Here is a 16618-nt window from a genome sequence, read left to right on the forward strand (position 1 = left end):
CAGCTTGTAGGAATCAAATTGGCAAAGGATAAGGCCAGGCAGTTCACCCATAAAGCAATACAGGGGGTCAGTAAATATCAGAAAAGGTGCTCAACCTTGTGCGTAACAAGAACAAAAACATGCTAATCAAAAAAGATCCCATTTTTCACCTTCCATGTTGTCATAATTTTTAAGTTGGATAGTATCCAATCTGAGCGAGGATATAGGAAAACAGATACTCTTTTATAATATATATGTAATTCTGCTTCCATTATCCGTGTGTGTGTGTGTGTGTGTGTGTGTGTGTGTGTGTGTATACACTGAGAGTGGACATAGAATTGGTACAACCTTTTTGGCAAATAATTTGTCAGTGTCTTTTGACACATGCAAATAGCTTTTGACTCCCCCAATTCCACTCTTAGGAATTTGCACACGTGCAAAAGTGTATTCCTTACCAGAAATTAAAGTATACTTGCCAGAATATGTGCACATGGATGTTTATTGCTTCATTGTTTCTAATAGCAAAAACAAACAAACAACCGAAAACTGGAAACCACCTGAAGTATTAATGATTGGGTGAGGCACTAAATTATGATAAATAATGTCAGTGGAATTCTAGATGGCCATTAGAAAAAAACTAAATATGTGCTGATATAGAAAGGTATAATTTTTTTTTTTCCTCTCCTCTGAAAATGTACACAAGATACCTACCTATAGGTTTTCTTCCCCTTGGGAAGAGGAAAAGGGTAGTGAGAGGAGTTTGTGAAAAGACAAATATTAGGTGTTCAATAAATATTTGTTGAATACATTTTATACCTTTGTGTATAGTCTGGTTTTTACCATGTGCGTCCATTACTTTTGTTTTAAAATCCATTGGTGGAGCATGGAGGGAATCACTAATAAGGCGGTAAAAGAAATTGTTTCCTATAGTTGAGCATAAATTCATCTTTGAGCTTCCCAGCAGCCAAGGCAAAGAGGGAACCCTGATAAGCACAATAAATTCATCAGGAAAGAGAAACATTTTCCTAATCTTCATCTCTAAAAGGACTAGCTGCTAAGGGTTGGTCAAAACTCCCAATTTAGTCTTGTCCTCCCCAGCTTAAAATTCGTGAGTAGATTCTTGCCACTTTTCTTCATGATCCAACCTCTGCCACCTAACTGGCCTCCCCTCTTCCATGTGGATATGACATGGCCTTTGCATATATTGTTCCTTCTGCCTGCAGTGCTCTCTCCTCTTCTCTACCTGGTTGTCAGCCATGGCTGTTGTTTTGGGCTTTTTAAAGATTTTCAGTTGTTAGTTACCTCCACTGGTAATCCTTTTAGGTCAGATATCCCTTATCTGTGCTCCCCACGTCCCCTGTGCCTACCTCAGCGATGGAACTTGTCACACTGTACTGTAATTATTGTTTTGTTTTCCCCACTAGACAAGGAGCTCCTCAAGGTTAGGGATAATGTGTTGATTGTTTGGGGGCCATGAGCACCAAGCGTTTGCCAGGCCCAAAGACCAGCAAGTGGTCAGTGAATGACTGAATGAGTAAGCTGAAGTTTGAGTTCTGCCTGTTTCACCAGTTAACTAGCTGTGCCAACAAGTGTTTTTTGAGTAGGGGAGTCAAGGAGAAGCCTCACTGAGAAGATCACAGCTGAATTAAACTGGGTGTGAAGACTGAGCCGTGCAGATAATCTGGTGAAGAGCATTTTGGGTAGAGGAGACAGCAGGCACAGAGGCTCCAGAGTAGGAGTGTGCCTGACATTAGAAGCAGTGTTTAGTCTGAGTGAGTTGGGGGCCATCAGAGGGTTTTATACAGAGGAATGAGGGGATCTGACTTTGGGTTTTAACCTAAAGGATCATTCTGACTGCTCTATGGAGATTAGGCCAGGGCGGGGGGGGGGGGGGCAAGAGTGGAAGCAGAGAGACCCCCACAAGTAGGCTGTTGAGTATTCCATCCAGGGATGAGGGTGATTTGGACCAAAGTAGCCACAGTGGGGGCAGCAGAAAGAAGAGGTGGGATTCTAGGTATGATGTGAAGAGAAAGCGGACAAGGTTTCTTTCCTATGGGACCTGTGAGAAAAGAGAGAGAGAATAAGGGACATCTCCACTGTTTTTGGCTTGAGGAACTGGAGAACCTGGTTGCCATTAACTAGGTGGAAAAGACCGCGGGGAACAGATCTGAGGAGGCAGATCGGGAGTTTGATTTGGGACGTATTCGGTTTAAAGGAGCTGTTGACAACCACGTGCAGAAAGCAGGTAGAAAGGCAGACACGTGAGTCTGTGTTCAGAGAACAAGACTGGCCCACAGACCCGCGTTGTAAGTGGTTTTAAAAGCCGTGGGACTAGCATGGGGCTTCCCAGGGAAGTGAAGGTAGGTGGAAGATAGAATGCCAACCTACTCCAGCATTAAGAGATTGGGGACATAGGGGCGCCTGGGTAGCTCAGTTAAGCGTCCAACTCTTGATTTCTCAAGGTTCATGAGATCGAGCCCACATTGCTCTGTGCTGACAGCACGGAGCCTGCTTGGGATTGTTTCTCTGCCTCTCTCTCTGCCCCTCCCCTTCATGCGCTTGGGCGTGTGCGTGCTCGCTCTCTCTCTCTCTCTCTCTCTCTCTTTTTAAATAAATGTTTTAAGAAGAGAGAAATCAAGGACGTGAAGAGGCAGGAACACTTCTGACATACGTGAGGAAAAAACAGACTCAATCTGTGCTATGGTAATTGCCGACCTGTGGCTTTAATGAATAGTCAAGTGACTTTCTGAGAATTCAAGGGAAGTCTGACCTGTGAAGATGTTCTTAGTCCCTCTCCAAATAGAATATTTGTTGCCCACACGGTGGGCATTATTTCAGAATAAACTTCACTCTGCCATTTCTCCACGACTAGACTTCTGCTGCCTCCTTTTCAAGGTCATTATTCTTGATTTTAAAAAATTCTTTTTAAAGAAAAGAATCTCTTCACAGCTAAAGCCTATAATATACCCTTCAATTACCCTCTTCTTCCCAAGGTAGAAAAATAGTAGCTCATAATAGAAGCCTGTGGGTTATGTGAACTCAAAAAGCATTGTCACCATTTTGAAGTACTTACTGTCCAGCTGCTTTCGAACTTGAAGTAGGGAGTTTTAGTTGCACCAGAAGTGGCGACCCTGGAACCCTATCATATTTCTTGCTTAATTCTGGGATGTTTACTTGGGAAGAGTATAAGGTAATTTGAGAATATGATAGAATACATTTTACTTGTTCTTTATATACTCATCTCAAAGCTGATATTCATACTCTGTTCACAGGTTATTTCTGCAAATGGGAGATTAGTTTAAGGTTCTGTTGTGGACAATAAAAATCAATTAATTCCAGGCAGACTAGAAATTCTAACTTAGTTTTGATTCACTTGCTCAAGTTGTCCTTGAGGATATCATCGCTTTTGAATATGTTTCTTGTGCAGTATGTGAAGATCAGTTCAGGTTTGCAATGACACAGTTTAGGTTCTTGTCTTATTAATCAATAGCGGCAGTCAGGGAGGCCTACTTACTCCTCCTCCAATAGAACCAGGGCAGGCTTGGAGAGAGGTAATAATTACTGCTCTGATCACAGCATGTTCTCTTTTCTCCTTCCCAACCCAGAGCACGTCTGTTCGATCCTGGCTTCCCTTCTGCGGAACCTGAGAGGACAGCAGCGAACCCGGCTTCTGAATAAATTCACTGAAAATGACAGTGAGAAGGTGGGTGCCTGCTACGCGGTAAGGAGGGGCCCAGGGCCGTCAGGGCAAAAGGAGTGCTGAGCTGAGCTCCTGCCCTAAAATACCTTCTCCAGCATTGCTTTGGGTCTTAGAGGTTGTTCTGGTGACTCTGCCTGTCATCTCCAGATACATCCGTCTGGGCACAGTAACCCCTTAGGGTGGCAGCAACCAGCACCTTAGGAAGATTTTTAGACCCAGGCAGAGTGGGTTGTAATAGCATTTGGGTTAAGGGTTGCACAGCATGGCAAAGCGATTAAGAACATAGCCTCTGGATTCCGACATCTGGATTTGAACCTGGTTTTGCTCTTTTCAAGATGTGTGCCACTCTGAGCCTCATTTTCCCTATCTGTAGGATGGACACATTAATTCCCATCTTGAGGAAGAGTCAATGAGAGGAAGATTAAATGAGTCCTTACTAGGTGGTGGTGATGGAAATGAAGGCTCCGTTGTGGACATAAGGAAAGGGTTGAGCCTGTCCTTAGAGGGACTGTGGAACATGGGAATGATCACGTAAATGAGATTAGGTAGATATTATGTTGTTATCTAGTGTGCCATACCAAAAAAAGATTTTTAACAGTGATAGGACCCACCGTCTATTTAATGATTCCTGTGGATTGGGTGACTCAGCAGGTCCCTTACATTCTTGTGGGACAATATATTGTCCCTTATATTCTCACAACACCGTGTGGTTTACCCTTTGTGTAGGTATTGTTCACATCTGCAGAAGAAGCAGCCGATGCTTAGAGTCATGTCATTTGCCCACGATCACTCTCAACGATGATCCCACCACTCACTAGTCACAAGTTAGATCATTCTAGATGCATGACATTAAGGACGAAAGTCCCTTTGATTACATGCAATAATCTCGTTCCTTCCCACTGCCAGGTAAGGCTGAAAGTTTGTTGTACTTCGGAGAGAGGTTTATGACTGTCTCTCTGACCAGTTTTTCCAGCCTCACTGGCAGCATAGCATGGGGAAGAGGCCATCGTAAAGTCAGGCGTAGAACACCTTAGCAGTCATGTCACCCTGGTGACATTTAACATCTGTGCCTCAGTTTCTTCATCTTTAAAATTAGGGTCACTGTCTGTCTTTCCTGCCCACATTCTCAGGTTTTTGTAAGGTGTAAGGAAATAATGGACACGAAAATATTCGGTAAACTGAAATATACAAGATCTTGGGGGCGTCGGTATTATCCAGAGAGGGTTTGGGCACAGTCCTCCTGGACTCTGATGCCGTGTTGAAGCACCATCTGCTGTTAACCACTGTAAGCTCTTGAGTAAATACCAGGGTTGCCAAGAGCCGTGGCTGTGCCAGCCTAGTAAAGAGAGAGGTTAGAAGTCTAGGCTGGTTTCACAGTGTTTGTTCAGTCTTTTGGAAGTCTTAGGCAAAAATGAAACTTTTTCAAACCCACTGAGTGTTCCTCAGGCCATGTTTGAAGCATGACTTTTGCTAAGTTGAAAACTGATTTTTAAGTTATCGCTGAGCAAAAGTCAGGGCCTTTTTTTAAGTTGCTGAAAGAGTTTTTTTTTCTTGTACTCTCTTCTGACTCGAAAGCAACTAAAGAGATTTTACGCAGACCTTTTTAAAAAAAGATCAGCTCTGGGGTAGAATCCGAACATGAAAGGTTTCAGTTGGAAAAAAATTTCTGTAAAGTTCTAAGTGAATATCAAGTATGTAACTTCAAGCTCCTTCTCTTTGCAAGAAGGGACTTGAATTCTTATTTATTTATTTATATTTAACAACTTGAATTCGCGGGAGCCCTGGCCAAGCTGGAAACGCAGCCTCTCTGTGGGACTAGGCCTGCATTCAGACTGCATCCGCCCCAGGGGTCTGCTCGCTCTGCCCTGGCTCTTCCGTCCATTCCTGCTGGTTTCCTACGCAGAGCTCGTAGCCGACGTCGGAAGCAAGCGGTAGAGGGGCCTCCTGTTGGGAGGGGCTCCACTGTTCTCTTGCCTTGGTGTGCTTTTTCCTTCTCACTCATGTCTGAAACATCTCTCTTTCAGGTTGACAGACTGATGGAGCTGCATTTTAAATACCTGGACGCAATGCAGGTGGCCGACAAGAAGATTGAAGGGGAGAAGCATGTACGTATCCCTGCCTGTCTTTTGCCGGCTGTTGACTTGCATGCCGTTCGGGTCTCTTTGTACCTTCTCTCTCCCCGCAGGACAGGCAAGGGCACAGGTGCCACCTACCCCCCCATGCCACCTAGCCTGGTGTTAGCATGGAGCGGATGACCGTCTGCCAGTGGTTATAACCGCTCTTCTAATAGGAGTGGAAGTGCTTTCGGAGGAGGGATCCCTGTCTGACCTGAGGGTCTGGGTGATAGCACGAGTACCCCTGACACGAGCAAAGTGCAGGACTGTGACTTGGTACCACGTTGGCCGAGCTGGCAGAGTCTGTCTTAGTTCAAACTCCTGCTGGCTGCTGTAGTCGTAAGGGGAGCACCCGAGGGAAGGGTGATCTCAGGGGACAAGAACTGGAAAGGAAGTCTGAGGTCACTGAATCCAGATGAAAAAGTGGAGACCCGGAGAAGGGAGACTCAGAGGCACCGCAGCGGAGCCTGCATAGCAGGTTCCAGAGGACCGACCCTAATTTCTTCCGCTGGCAGCTGCTGAAAATGAAATTTGTTAGGTTTTTGTCTTGAGGGACTGTGTTTGCTGTGCTGGTGTCCTGCCTTCCGTACTTTCCACCTGATTCCGTTTTGTTCTCTGCCATCTCTGGCCTCTGTCTTTCTCATCTGTCTCCTTCACTGGGGCAGAGACTCTTGTCTGTTGTTTAATGTCGATCTGTATTCTCACCCCTGCGAGACATTCCTCAGTCTTTGGTCACATTGCAAGAGGATCCTTTCCTTGCTTTTTTCAAAGTCTGTAATAGACTTCATTTTCCTTGTGATCTTGATTTGCCGTATCACTCCATTCTCTTTTCATTCTTCTTGCCTTAAAGCGCACTTGAGGCTTTTGACCCTCACTGGTGGGAGAGTCAGTTTCAGCGCCTGGTCCCATCGTGTTGGGACAGTCCGGCTGCGGGGCGGGCCGTGTGCACAGGGACTTACACTAGCATTTGCCCTCAAGCTAGGCCTCAGGCCAGAGCGAGAGCTTGGAGGGGAGACGGTGACCCTGTTGTCTGTCCTGTTTCTCTTCACCCCTCGTATCTACCCCTCCCTTTTTACAAAATATGCACCTCCATTTATGAATGCCAGTGGACAGATAGCTGTGGTTATCATTCTTGTGATTTGCCTAAACCTAGTAAGTCCTCAGATGTTTGTTGATTGATTGAATTGACTGCCTGGGACATTCTTCGTTTATACGCTGATGCTACTGCAAGATAAAAGGCCGGGACTGAATTCTGAGGCTGGACTTCAGATGCCAGCATGTTACGCACGCAGTTGCTTCGTTCCACCCTCCCACTGCCTTTATTTTGTCCTTTGATTGAGGTTTCCTTTTCCGTCTTTTCTTCCCTTTCCGGTAACTTATGAGGAGGGCCGCTTAGTGACTATTTAAGTGCCAGAGTGATGGCTTCTTTTTCTTCATCTGAATGATAATTAGAAACAAACTGAAATTTCCCTGGACTTTTGGAGGGACACAGCCATGAGACAGTTAGAACTCCAGCTCTGGCTGAAGACCCGTGTTATCTGCTAGAGGAAGTTTTCAGGGAGAGAGAGAGCACCTGGGAGTCTAGAGACCTGGAATTTTAGGCAAGCACCGCCTCTCAGTCCCTGCCTGGCCGTGGCTCGTCAAACCATGCTTCATGTAGCCCGTTCCCTAACTGAAATGTAGCAGCAGAGGTGACCTCTCAGGTCCTCCTCTGCTTAAAGTAGTGCCTCAGGTTCAAGTGAACATCCTCTAGGGACCCTGCCAGTTTTCAGCAGCGGGGTGGAGGACAAGCAGAGTGAGAGGCTGATCAGTGACCGAACTGTCCCGAATACAGAGGAGCAGCGGCCTCGGAGAAAAGGTTGGTGAGTGGGGAGTCGCAGGACCCCGAGTTTGAATCCCAGCTCTGCCACGTCCTGGCTCTGAGACCTCAGACAGATGAGCTGACGTCTCTAAACTCCGGTTTTCTCATCTGTAAAATGGAAATAACACTTCCCTCTTGGGGTTGTTATAACACTAAGCATAAAGTATGTAAAGCACCTTGCTGAATTTGGAGGAACCGTGGCCCCTGCTTGGTGCTCCTAGCTTCCTTTGCAGTTCTTGTCAACTTTTAAGTTAGTCGGGCAGTCCTTTTCCTGAGGGCATCCCCCTTGCCATCTGTCCCAGAAGGAGTCCCCCTGCCAGACCAAAGTTGGCACCGTCATCTACGTCATTTGAGGGGAAGCTGGAGTAGACGTTTTGCCGATGGAGACCGAGTAAGCTGCTGGGCGTGAGGGGGGGCAGCCTGCTCGCGGCCGGTGGGAAACTTGGCCTGCTTCCCACCAGATTATCTGTTATCAGCATCGAAGAGGGTGTGAAATTGATTAGCACCGACGGAGAGTAATTGCTGCAGCCACTCTGCCCCGGCATTCACCGAGCTTCTGTGTGCCACGGGCACCGGGGCCCCTGCCATTCCCTGACAGACCTCTGTCTCCTTGATGCCAAGGCCGTTTTGCTGGGCACTGGCAAACATTCCAAGGCCATTAGTGCCCAGCAGCCTCGGTGCTGCGCAGAGAGACAGGGCAGGGTGGGGGGGGCGAAGGATGCATGCGTGAGCAGCGCTCTCTGCCAGCACTCCAGCTCCATCCTGGCAGATGCAGCCGCCTCGCAGGTGGACGGTGGCTCGGAACAAAACGACCTCCTTTTCACCTCTCCCGCATGCAGTCTTCTCTCTTAAGTCATGAGCAATTTGCTGCCTCACCCCACCCCGTCTCCATTAAACTTGGATGTCCTACACCCGTTGGGAACTCAGCAAATATTTGTTGACTCGAATTGAATGCTTATTTCTCAGGCATTTGATGACATTGACCGTTAGATCAGTAATGAATAAATATCTCACACACTTCGCCAAGTCTGCAACAAAAAAGACCTTAGATAACAGGGTCAGGTATTGACCCATATACTGGGGGTCAGGTATTGACATTTTTAGTGTCTCAGAGCCCCCTTCTTCACTGCAAACTTCAGACTTCCTTGGGCACAGTGCAAATGGCCGTGGTTTGCAATTGACCCAGATTCACTGGAGAGAATCCAGTTGTTGGGCAAATACTTCTCAGACGCCTGCTCTGTGCGAAGCACTGGGCTAGCCGCCGGCAGGGGTGAGAGTCAGAGATGCCAGTGGAAGAAGGGGCCCCAGGGGCGGCGCTGCTGGCGAGGGCCGGAGGCCCCCGGGGAGCGGGGAGCAGTCGGCTGCGCCTAGGGGCACCCTCAGCTGTTCTGCGCATGAGGCAAGACTTGAGCCGCACTTGAAAAGATGGGAGACGTGTCAGGCATATCCAACTAAAGAGAAACAGGAGCAGCGGAGGGGCAGCGGGAAGCCAGTGGGGGGTGAGTGGTAAGTTAAACCACAGGAGCCCAGGATGAGAAGGGGGAGCATGGGCTTTAGAGCCCGACTTCTTTCTTGTTTCTGACTGGACACACAGCTTAAGTTCCCTGCCTTATTTTCTTCCTCGGTGCTGTTTTCTTTTCAAGGTGTGTGTCCCAACCTGTGTACTTAGGGGAATTACAAAAGGAGCGATCTGGCGAAAGCTGAAAGCTGATTCACAGGGTTTGGCACATAGCCGGTGGCCAGACAATCTTCCGTCGTCTCTTTAAGGCCTGTTTGCATCCCCATCGCCCCTACGTGCACTCACATTTTCCGACTCTCCTAGCGCGGCGAGATTTTGCACGATCGGGGTGCTCCCCATTTTGTTAAGGTCCTCTCCTGCCACTGTGCACTCCTTCCTGCCCCACAGCCTTTGCATTTGCTTCTCCCCTCCGTCCTGGCTCTTCTCGTGTGGTGCTTCCCTCCACCTTCAGGTCTCAGCCTGAATGTTACCTCCTCAGACAGGTTTTCAGTGATCACCGTATGTAAGCAGCACCCCCATCCCCGGTGCCTCTTCACAGCCTGTCATAAGTTATTTGTTTACTGTGTCTCTGGTGTTGTAGTCTCTCTCGTTCAGCATATTCTCAGGTCTTACATAGTGACCGACATGCAGTAAACGAAGGACCGTTGCTCCTGAGATGCAATTAACATTTGTCCTTGGGTATGAAGGAAAATTGAGGGTCCTAGGTTTTTTCTACATTATTCCGTAACTCTCATTTTCTTTTTCTTGACTCTCATTTTTAACCCTAATTTTTCTTTGCTCTATAATTAGCCCCATCATCCTGGGTGGTTCAGTCAGTTGAGTGTCCGACTTTGGCTCAAGTTATGATCTCACGGTTCGTGAGTTCGAGCCTCATGTCAGGCTTTCTGGTGCCAGCCCAGAGCCCACTTGACATGATCTGCCCCCTCTCTCACTGCCCCTCCCCTATTTGGATGCTCGCTTGCTTTCTCTCTCCCTCCCTCTCTCTCTCTGTCTCTCTCTCAAAAATACATAAATGGTTATAATTGGTCCCATCATCAAACTTATCTGAGGACATCCGTGTAGATTCTGTGGCCTACTGTGGCAGAGTTCAACAAGGTGAAATCCTCCTACTTAAGAGTCTACAGGACAACCTGGTAATTCCACACAAATTCAGTTCGAATCGCATTCCTGCAGTGATTTGTGACTGTCAAAGACTTCCATGTCGGGCACAGTGACACGCTGCTTCCATGTTTTGTTCTGCGACTGTTTGATTCCAGGGCCACAGTGTATCTGGACTTGCCCTCGGGGCTCCTGGTTACAAGATTTGACCTGAACTTTTAAAGGGCATGCAGTTCTTAGACTCTTCTGGTGAGCAGCAGTTCTCCATGATCTGTAAATATTCAGGATGCTTGTCTCAGCAGATTTCACCTGACTCCCCCAACAACACAAAGCCCAGAAAATACCGAGATCCCTGGTGTTGGAAAGTTGTCTTGACTTCTCGTTGGTTCCTTCTGGCTTCTGTTGGTTAAATGTACAGAGACGCCTGGCTCCTGACTGTCAGAAGTGAGACATAATTATATAGGTACTGGCAGGGATTTTAAAAGAGGGAGGAGAGCCTTGGAGAGAGGTTTCCCTTTTTTAGTTCCTGGGAAAATTATACTCAGCAGGTTTATTCAATAAAGTGTTCTCACCACATACTTTGCACTGTAATGACTTACAAATTGCATGCTAATTTTGCCACAGTTAAATCATTCTAGGCTTTATCCTGGAAAGAGAAAGATGGACTCCTTGTGATGAAACAGTATCCACAGGACTTGATGTCTGAAACAGACTTGGGCTATTTCTTTAGCATTTGAAACTCATTTAAGGTTTTGTACAGAAGTGGGTAGAGGACAGGAATGCATGCGTGGGGTACGTGGTCCTAGAGCACTGGGTAAGGATATAGACAGGATAAGTCGGAGACCGCCGTTGATTCTTATGCTAACTGTGCTGCAAGCTTCCGGGACATCCTTAAAAAAGGAGAATATTGCTAAGAGTTCCTCTCGGCTGTTGTTTAAACCAGTTCCCAAAACTTTCTCCATGAATGTTCGGTCCATGAATTTGCCAGAACACAGCCGACGGTAGAAGCCCGTGATGGTGGGGGAGGCCGTGTCCTGGTGCTTTTTCCTGTCGCTTAGACACCCACAGACTTAGCCATATGCCTGCTCATCCTCTGTGGCCCCCTGCCTGCCCCCTTCCCAATCAGTCCGCCTTTCTCCCTACCCCCGGAAAGGAAGTCAGAGGGGCTCAGTTCTGGTCCTGTGCCCCTGCCACTTGCCTCGCGGTGTGGGCTTGCGCACTCTGGCTTTTCTCATCTTCCCTGACCCCCGGTTTCAGTGGGATTGTGGGCTCCCCCCTGCCATCCTCACAGGCTTGATGCGGGCCTGGTAAGATCAGAGCCATGCGCTGGTGACTCCCCAAGTGTCTGCAGACTCTCACAGCCACTCGCACAGGACATCACCTGTAGGCTTTGTGGCTCAGTGAGTCCAGAGCCCAGTCTGTGGCCCTAACTGTGTATCATCCTCCCCCCGCCCCCCGCCCCCCGCCGTGCCGGGGCCACTCACCAGTTTAACCAGGTCGAAACCTGGGCATCATCCTCTTCCTCCTTCCTCTCCTCCTCCTCCCACCGCGCGTCCATCTGGTATAGTTTTACCTCCACCCTCTGTCCAGGCTCTTCGTGCTCCCCTGTCCTCACCACCGCTACTCACACTCGGACAGCCAGCATCTTTTCCTCCCGTGTTAGTGCCGCACCCTCCTCACCAGCCAGTCTCCCTGCAGAGGTCCGTCCTCTCCGATTCATTCCCTGCACAGTAACCAGAGATTTTCCTAAAATTACAGCACATTACGGCACTCCTCCACCCAGACCCAGGACACGCTGGCTCTGCATTACCTGCAGGCTGTGCTCTAAACTCCTCCCGGGCCCTGCCTGCCGCCCAGCTGCAGCCCTCCCTCACCGCCCTTCCCCTTGGGATGTGCAAACGCCGTTCTGTACCGCTTGCGCCTGCGTAACCTTTGCTTCCTCCAGCCTTCTGCTGTTTGCCCAGAATTCCTCTCCATGCCGTCTTCCTCACACCCCTTCCCTGCAATGGGCTTATTCCTCCGTATCCTTAAGAGCTTTGGCAGAAAAGCCAGTCTGTAAATGCAGGTTGAATGTGTCCTGTGTGCCAAGCATGCTGCTCAGAGTTGCTGAGCAGGTTCCTGCAGAAAGCCTCCCCTGCCCTCCTGGCCCCACCGGGGCCCCCAGGGCCCTCAGGGCCCCCTGTGCGCTCCAGCCTGCACCACACAGACCCACATCTGGCCTCTGCTTCAGTTTCCTCATCAGGAAAAGGAGGGGAATAATCATACGTATCTTGAAGGGTTGCAGGGAAGATGAAATAAACTAATACGTTTAAATCACTTAGAATAGTTTCTGGCACGAGGAAGTACGCCGTAAGTGGTAGCTGTTATTGTAAGTGTTTTTTGGCCTGTATACTCGTCACTGTCTCCCTCTAAAGTTAAGTCTTCACAAGCAGGGACCCATCTTACTTTCTCAGCACCCCCAACAGGATTGTTCTTCTCTGGCCTTGTGTTCTTGTATCTGCTATCAGGGAAGCTCTCGGTTCTCTCAAGGCTGGCTTAAATGTTGTCAAAATTCAAATGAGCGATCATGAGTATTTTTTGTTTTGTTTTGCTTTTTCAGTACATTTAGAAATTGAAGGCACACCAGTCATGGAGGCATCATGGTAATGTGGAAGGAACATGAATCCTGAGGTCATATGGCCCAAGGTTAAATCTCAGCTTAGCCACAAGTGAACTCTGTTTTTTGGGGAATGACTTGCCCTATGCATGTTTTAAGTTTCATGGCACTTTTACCAGAGGGTCACTTTGAAGATTAACGAGATTATTTGTAGAAACCAGTCCTATGCTTATATGCTGGGCTGGCCTAACACATAGTCTGTTTCTGCTGTGTGGGCAAAGCTCTGGCCTGAGATCCTTGGATTCTTGTCAGAGCTGGTGTCAGTTAGTTATGTGTTCTCAAAAAAAAAAAAAAAAAAAAAAAAAAAAAATCCCTTCTATTAATTCTCCAGCCTCGGTTTCCCTGGCTAAAAATGACTGGCAATGTCTAGGTTCCTCCTGTAACAGCCTGCCCTTTTTTAGAAGCTCTTAGAAGGGGGTTTTATTTGCCGCTGTTTGTGCACAACCCCCCTCCCCCCACCACACGTCTCCACTTACCTGTCTCTCCCATGGCTTAAACTCTCCCCCTTGCTTTTTAAGAAAAAAAGAAATGGGACTTTTCTAAATGGTGGGGCAGTTCTTGCCCACGACTACAGACAGTAACTGTGACCCGTCGGGGCTCTGAGTCACGTCCCCTCTTATTAAGGCAAGAGGGATTCTTACTGGCTTCGTAGCAGCTTCTTTTATGACTGTCTCCTTCCATCAGTGAGGGGCAGCTCGCTGCCTGTCAGGGGCAGATTAGAAATGGCATCCACATGCTCATTTGGAGGCTTGCGACTTGCCTGCTGAGAGAGAGAGAGGCGCGCGGAAAGGTCGTGATTTGGTAGTGCTCCTGACGACAGATTACCATTTAAAGTGAGGATGTGGCTGGGGGAGGGGAGGGACAACGCACAGGCCTGCAGAAACGACACCTTGACACCACACGCACCACCTCCTTGTGTATCTTTGGAGACGAATCTGTTTATTTTAGCAGCCCCCAAACAGGCTTATGCTGCTGCGAATTGCAATCTGTTCTACTTTTAATGCGCCATTCACTGAATTACCATCTAAGTTTTTATTCTAGCCCTCTCTCATGGAATGAACCACACAAAACCTTTCAGAGTGTCTTTTTTTTCCCCCCAACTCCCCCAAACTGCATGTGGAATTTGCCGGCCAACTATAAATTCTTCCTGCCCCCCTGCCCCTGTCCTCTTTTTTAAAAAAATTTCTTCAATTTACAAGGAAAAGACAGGCCCAGGAAACCAGATGACCTTATATTTAATGCTGCTGGTTTGCATCAGTCCCTAGATAAGGCATCAAGAAAAAAAAATCCTATCTATTTGTTCGTATGCTGATACTGGAAAAGGTCTATAAAACAAAGACTTTTTCCTTCTTTGAGCTATGAAAGTAATCACAGGCTTGGAGCCAAACTTCCGTGGGTTTTATCCTGTCTCCAACTCCTACTCGGCCATGAGCTTTGTGGCCTTAGGAGATATATCACTTCCTTAAGCCTCTGTTTCCCGTCTGAAAGGTGGACATAGTCAAAGTTCCTGCCTCCTGGGGTGCTTGCTTTTGAGGAAAAGATAAGAAATCCATGGAGTGCTTAGCCCGGTGCCTCGCACACAGTGAGGCCTCTGGAAATATTGCTATTGTCGTTACCCGTTTGTTGCCTCCCGCCTCCATCACCAGAGGGATGAGACAAATAGAAAAAGGTCTTGGATGAGGAAATCACCTTCCACCAGAGTCTTTAACCGAAACTCAGTGACAGTCATTTGACATCTGTCTCCATTTTTCCATCTGTGAAATCTGAAAATGATATTTGAAATGTGCGTGCCCAACACAGGGCACAAACGGCAAGTGAGGTTAATGAAGATACCCTGCTTTCAAAGGTAAAAAGCGCTTATGTGGATGTTGAGTTGTCATTGCTTCACAAAGAAGACAATCACCTTCTCTCTCCTCAGAGGTGAGAGTTGAATGAATGAATTTGTGAAAGACTTCCTTTAAATTTTAACTTAACTCTCCTGCCTCATTTCAGATACAGTTTAAAGTACCGATAGATTTGCACTCTGACAAATTTTTTTTGAGACAGAGACAGTACATGCAGGGGAGGGACAGAGAAAGAGGGGGAGAGAGAGAGAGAGAGAGAGAGAGAGAGAGAGAGAGAGAGAGAATCCTAAACAGGCTCCACAATGTAGGTGGGGAACCCAACGTGGGACTCAAACTCATAGATCAAACCATGAATGACCTGGGCCAAAATCAAGAGTCGGATGCTTCACTGATTGAGCCACCCAGGTGCCCCTGAAAATTTTTAAAGTAAGATACGTTTACTGAAGGAAGTTAGTGGGTTTGGGGGATTTCTCTTTAATCCCTATTAGTCATATTGCCATTTGAAGAGCACTCGATTTACGTGTCCAGATTGTTTTAGGATGGCCTATCTAATGGAACAGCAGATCCGGGGCTTGTCTCTTTGTTGCAGGGAAGTTTAATTTATTGTGAGAGGATCAGCTGATCGTCAGTGCCGACCATTGTGTCCATCAAGGTGACAGTTCATGTCTCCTGCTTGAGGCGTTTCTGACCGTGGCTCTTCTGTCTGGGAGCACGTTAGTCAGTAGCTTCAGTCTGTCCGTATATATACCCAGATACAAGCAGAAATCCATCACATCTGGTTGTGGAGGTGGCTCACTGCTAGATTTGCCACACGTTATCTAAGCTAAAAGGAACTTTCTAGAGCACCAGATGAGGGCAGCCAGAAGAAGGCCCACTGCCTCTCCCCGTCCAGCAGTCAGCACAGACATAGACAACTGATCTCAGTGCTCTTGCCCCACAAGCTCCAGTTGGCCTCACAGCCCTTTTCCATGTAGTACTTGAGAGCCATTGCAGTGAGCTAGAGGGGACGCTCTGAAGAAAACCTATTTCCCTCCCTGATCCAGTGCAGGCTTCTCGTTTCCAGGCAAGGATACTGAGACACGAAAAGTTAGATGACTTGTGTAAGGACGCTGGTAAGTTAGTGTTAGTGGGATCCGATCTTTTTTGTATAGTGCTCTGTCCTGCTTTGGCCGAGGAACGTGTTTGTAGAATTTATACATCACAATTCAGAGAAGTCCCAGTGTCTAATTAAATGCTTCTTATAATGTCAGAGTGTCTCTTAAAAGGGAAAGAAGGCAAGAGAGCTTGGGTATCTTTTTTTAGAATGAGGTATTTGTGGCCTGTTGTACCCATGTACTAAGTTTAGCACCCATGTGCTAAGGACTCGGAGCTGCAGGTTTAATCTCTGCAGGGGCCAGCTAGCTTCACCCTCTTCTTTATCTGCTTGGCTTTGAAGCATGTCTTACTGGTCATTTGGGCATAAGTCATTCCCTCCCTACCGCCAGGCAGTGAAGCAAGTGTGCTACTTGTGTGCCCACAAGTACATACCCATCAGAGTGTTCTAAATCAGACTCCTTCAGTTCTTCCGGAACCTTCTGTGAGGGAAATAATAGGGTGGAGAGAAGCTCGTGATGATGGCTTTTTTCATTCCTCGAATGTTTATATTACTTTCACATTACTTCGGAGACTGAATCCTAGCCAAACGGTCACGAGCTGTGTCACACGGGCAGCCGTTTTAGAGTCTCAGACACCCTGAGAGTCGTTCAGAGGTTAGTTCTACGTCCTTATCTCCACATCAGTTTTTTATCTTGTGTTTTGGAATCCCAGAAAAGGAGCCAGAGATTCAGTAATCCGTTGATAATTAAGGT

General features: G+C 47.5%; 1 protein-coding gene across 1 annotated transcript in view; it reads left to right on the forward strand.

Annotated features, from left to right (window-relative positions):
• Positions 1 to 16618, forward strand: part of CTNNBL1 (catenin beta like 1) — a 162093-nt gene that overhangs the window by 129878 nt on the left and 15597 nt on the right. The window contains exons 12-13 of the mRNA XM_086702162.1: positions 3585 to 3682; positions 5704 to 5784. Coding sequence (XP_086558288.1) covers positions 3585 to 3682; positions 5704 to 5784 — 179 coding nt within the window. The remainder of the gene's footprint in view (positions 1 to 3584; positions 3683 to 5703; positions 5785 to 16618) is intronic.

The sequence above is a fragment of the Puma concolor genome, chromosome A3 (genome assembly GCF_028749965.1).
Source record: "Puma concolor isolate L17-30 chromosome A3, mPumCon1.1.hap2, whole genome shotgun sequence".
Lineage (NCBI taxonomy): Eukaryota > Metazoa > Chordata > Mammalia > Carnivora > Felidae > Puma > Puma concolor.